The sequence below is a fragment of the Cupressus sempervirens genome, chromosome 3 (assembly GCF_028749045.1).
Source record: "Cupressus sempervirens isolate cs-2001-9-10 chromosome 3, ASM2874904v1, whole genome shotgun sequence".
NCBI lineage: Eukaryota > Viridiplantae > Streptophyta > Pinopsida > Cupressales > Cupressaceae > Cupressus > Cupressus sempervirens.
In genome coordinates this window covers 576,314,556-576,319,546 of record NC_143120.1, presented here as the reverse complement: position 1 = coordinate 576,319,546, position 4,991 = coordinate 576,314,556, and the positions used below count along the sequence as shown (strand labels likewise).

The 4,991-nt window shown below is 37.0% G+C and overlaps 1 protein-coding gene and 1 long non-coding RNA gene across 2 annotated transcripts; one reads left to right on the top strand and one right to left on the bottom strand.

The window, feature by feature from the left end:
• Positions 1–215: 215 nt before the first annotated feature.
• LOC149567732 (uncharacterized) lies at positions 216–4,737 on the top strand. Its single transcript, XR_016362476.1, has 3 exons — positions 216–393; positions 492–743; positions 4,507–4,737. It is a non-coding gene; the product is annotated as an uncharacterized LOC149567732 (long non-coding RNA).
• On the bottom strand, positions 1,223–2,957 carry LOC149567733 (putative LRR receptor-like serine/threonine-protein kinase At4g36180). Its single transcript, XM_089820996.1, has one exon. The coding sequence runs from the start codon at positions 2,703–2,705 to the stop codon at positions 1,524–1,526; it is 1,182 nt and encodes a 393-aa protein (XP_089677122.1). The 5' UTR covers positions 2,706–2,957; the 3' UTR covers positions 1,223–1,523.
• Positions 4,738–4,991: the final 254 nt, after the last annotated feature.

Here is a 4,991-nt window from a genome sequence, read left to right as displayed (position 1 = left end):
GATCTTTTTCATCATACAGATAAAAAGGGTGTGATCCTATTCATGGCAGAGTTGACTAAATAAATTTTTGTCTTTAGAATTACCAACCCAACCAACCTGTCTCAATATTCCTCTTTATATTCCTTTCTTTGACCATAATCTTAAAATTATCATTACAGCTTGTAATCTCTTTCCTCTTAACTCACAAAAGAAAAAAGAACTTTGCAATCCTCTTACCCAAAATTTGATTTCTAATAGGCTAGACTATAAATTTCAAAACTCAGACTGCTGTAGAAACCACCTATTTAAGGAGAGTAGGAGGCTACCTAAGCCCCTTTCACCGCATCCCTATCTTAGGCCTCACCTGCAAACTTCAGAACTGTAGCCTGAAAACTGTCTGCACTGAGGGTGAAGGTGGGATTCCACAGTAATAACCGACAAGTCTTCCAAATTCTATTTATTTATTTATTTCATCCAATTAAATTCTATTTGACTTCTGGTAGCTTGGACAGGTACCGTTGTGTGGCCACCATTATAGCAGTATGCCGGAAAAGCTGCCTTTGACACATCAGCACTGGACCTGTCTTTGTTTCCCTTTATAATCTCAGTCTTCTCTGACTAGATTTTCTATTTTGGCCAGACAATTTATGGCTACTGCTTTCCCTGTTCCAAAAATGAGTTATGACTGTGAAAATCAGAGAGAGAAATACATCTGCCAGCAGGAGATAATTAAGAAGCTCACAGATCAGTGTTATGGTTAACAGGTATTACAACTTATGACCCTCGTTAAGAAAATATTAGTAGTCGGCGAGGGTTAACTCAATATGGAATAGACTGTGTCATTTATCACTTTATTTCCATCTGTGAAGCCACAGCTTTTCATCAATCCTTGATGAGAAAGCAACATACATTCATAAAAAAACCATAAAGTTATAGTATAAAGATAGATAAGTACTTGTTTTAGTTATGTATTTTTAGTGGCTATGGGCTTTTGATATTACATGTTTGAGTTGTAAATTTGCTAATTATCAGATAGCTGGTGCTGTTAATAAGTTTTACATTGTTTTGTTCTTGAACCACTTATTTTGACTACTTTAATATCAAAAACATACATTCATCCAATTTTAAGCAACTATATGTCTCACCAGAGAATTCCTATAACATTCATCAAGCCTAAACAACGACATTGTAGCAGCATTTACTTTACAGAAATTCAATCTACAGCATAAATAGCAATGCAAAATTTCACAGTAATGCTTCCACAAGAACATTTTTTTATTATGGCCATTGCTTTTCCAGGCGCCAGGCAAAATAAACAAATCTCTGTGAATATGACCATTAAATGGCCTGTGAATGTCATCCCTTCCTCTTTCCTGTCAGTCCATTTTACAAACTTTAGTTAAATCTCCCTGCTCTTTTCTCATTCTAATGATGGATCACAGAGTGTAATCCAAAATGTTGATAATGATAAAAAAATATACACAATCGAATGCAGAAACTAATCGTGCAATGAATAGAAACGTAAATGACTAAAGTCATAAACTTCAAACAGGGGAGGTTTGGGAAGTAGGATCTGAGGAAGAAGGGAGCAAATCTGGAGCAACCCTGCACCCCTCAAGCAGCAACACTACTTCAGCCATGGAAGGCCTATCAAGAGGATCCATCACAGTGCACAGCAATGCCACTTTAACAGCCAGCAAGAACTCCTCCCATTCAGAGGATTGAGGATCCACCTCCAACAGACTTGGATCAAAAAGCTCTGATATCTGCCCTGTTTGCAACTGCCTCTTCACCCATTTCACAATATCCATCTCATCCTCCTCTTCTCCCCCTTCATCTTTGATAAACATCACAGCCCTCCTCCCAGTGAGAAGCTCAAGAAGAACAATCCCAAAGCTGTAAACATCACTTTCCCTTGTCATCTCCCCCCTCAACTTAGCCTCAGGGGAAACATACCCAAAAGACCCAACAGCCTTGTCATCCATGGATCTCACAGTGAGCTTATCAAGGCCAAAATCTGAAAGATGGGCTTCAAAATCAGCATCAAACTGGACATTGCTAGGCTTGACATCTCCATGAACGATTGGAGTGTCAAGAGAGGAATGGAGGTGGGCAAGGCCCTTGGCAAGCCCTAGGGCAATAAGATGCCTCATGGGCCAGTTCAAGATATGCCCATCTTGGTGTGAGGCCTCTTGAAGAAGAGTAGCAAGGTTCCCATTAGGCATGTAATCATAGGCCAAAAGCCTCACATCCTTATCTACATAATACCCCCTTAACACCGTCAAATTAGGGTGTTTCACCCTCCCAAGGGCCTCTGCCTCCTCTCTGAACTCATTATCTTCAGAGATTTGGCCATCGGGCAATCTCCTTATTGAAAGCACCGTCCCATCTTCAAAACAAGCCTTAAACACAATCCCATACCTTGTTCTACTCAACACATGATCTTCATTGAATTGCCCGGTGGCTTCCAATACATTTGGGTATGTTATGGGGCTGTAAAACATCACAAGGTTTTGATGTTGCTGCTGTTGCGGTTGCTCCTTCCCTTCACCCACATCTCCCTCTGATCTGACCGCTTTCTTTTTGTATCTCAGAAAGAAGAAGATCGCAAGTATGAGCATGAAAAAGCCCACTGCAGCTGCTGAGACTGATATGGCTACAATGCTTTTCCATCCAAGTCTAAAGTGCCGTGCGATTTTCATCATGGCTTCAGTCCATGAATGCATAACTGGACTCTCAAGTCCAGTATTTGACACGGACGTTTTAAACTAATCCGGTGCCGAGGACGGCCAATGACGGAGTTTGGGCAAAGCTTAAAGCTGAAAAGAGCAGAGCAATCAAAGCCGATGGACCTCGATTTGATCTAAAGCTTGCTTCATTATACGCTTAAAAAAGGGGTAAAATAATGGCACGAGGCACATTGTTCATTACGGACACAACCAGCCACCCACATTTCCTTTCCTTGCGAATGTGGACACCATTTGGTTCTAACCGCCTTTCGTTGTTTAAACATACATGATTACTTTTTAATATGTGATGATTTACGTGCTAATATGTGATGATTTACGTGCTTACTTTTCTACTCACCTTACCATGCTTCTTACTTTAGTGCAAAGGTGAAAAACTAAACCTCCTTACATGGATAGCCATAGAATTTCTTCATACATAAATTTAAAAATCTAGTTTTTTTCTTACTTAGGTGTAAAGGTGAAAAAAATCCCTCCTCACATGGATGGAGGACCATATAATTCCTCCATCCATAAATTTAAGAATCATGATTGATCTATGTCATAAATGGGTATGTCATCTTTTGAAAGTAATTGGAAGGGAAAGAAATGGGGTTTCAGTTTGATATAAAACTTAAAAGTTGAGGATGTGTGGAATTAATTTATTAATATTTGAGAAAATGATATTTTTATTTTGTTTACTATTTTCTAATTAAAATAATTTTAGGAACTCTTTATGGGTCGATCTTGGACAATGCAAATTTATTTTTTCCATATACAATATTATTTGGTAAATAATAAATTTGTAAAATTTGGTTTGTTATGATTTCTAGTATCTAAAGATATGCATGAATTATAGGGTTTAGAGATACCTTAGGAAAATTGCAACCAAGAAACTTTCATGACTAGTTTTCTAAGATCTCTAATATCTAGAGATGTGCAAGCGGGATAGTATTTAGAAATGCCTTAGAGAAAGTTGTCAAAATATGTTACATCCCAAATTTTGGCTTAATTAAAAATATTTGTTATAGATGTTAATGCTTCAAACCAAATTGAATTGATTGGTTAAATTCATTTTTTATTTTGATTATACGAGAAAATGAAGTGTTAGTTGTTCGTTATGGTTCATGTGAAATTGAAGAGTTGATTAATCGTTATGGTACATGAAAATTAGAAAAATGGTTTTTGTTATAATGTTTTATGAATGTTAAGTGGTTTAGTTAGTATGATTATTTGGTTTTGATTAAATAATTTGGGAAAATGTTATTACCATGATAAAAAAAGTTTGTAGGAGTGCGATGAAGGGGGGAAGCATTGCCAAAGAGGGAATTTAGTATGGGGCACTGACCTATTAGAGAGTCAAACAAGTATGAGCCCTAACCACATGACCAAGGAAAATAAAAAGGCAAGCAAGGGTATACTAAGGGACCACCATGAACTAACTAGTCAACACACCTAATAAGATAATCAAACTACAAACAAATCGTTGCCTTTATAAATTGGGATGATCTAAGAGCTTTCTTTATGCATTTAAAATAGGAAAGTCATTCATATATGGATGATTGCATTCATACCAACGATCACAATCCACATCAATTTTTACAATACTTTTTGCTATCTGTGACTTCATTTTCCATCTACAATTGCATTCATAGTACCATTGATTGTAGCTACAAATTGCATTCATATTTTTCATATCAGAAATTGCATTCATAGTACCATTGATTTGTAGTTGCATATTGTATTCATATTGCTCATGGGTAAAAGCACAAACCTGTGTCACCCTTTGTGATATCCTTAGGCGTTTCGGTCGGAAGGCTTTCGGTCGGAACGGTTTCGGCGTAACCATTTCGGCTGAACATACGTGGCAGTTTCGCGCACCTACGTGGCTCGTACCATTCCGGTCGAAACCCTTTCGGTCGGAATGGTTACGGCCGAAACCCCAAGCCGCAATAAACTCATCGTAAACCTCATCCGGCTATCATTTTCACTGTTGTGGTTCCTAGATTTTTGGAGAGCGGGTCAAGTGTTTCGGCCGTAACTGGTTAGTGGCTTTTTCCTCCCCACTTTTTAATAGTTTTTTAACATGTTTTTTGATTAATAGATGTTAATTGTACTTAAAATAGTTATTTTTTACCTATTTTGTGAGTGAAATACTTAAAATTGTTTATTTTTTAATATGTTTAAATTATTTAAATTATTTTAGATTGTTTTAGAATGGTATTTAAATTAATTTGTTAGCAAAAATGTAGTTAAACATGAGATAAAAACGTAGAAAAATACTAG

Coding starts and splice junctions, on each gene's coding strand:
- LOC149567733 (XM_089820996.1), bottom strand. CDS start 2,705: ATGCATTCATGGACTGAAGCCATGATGAAAATCGCACGGCACTTTAGA.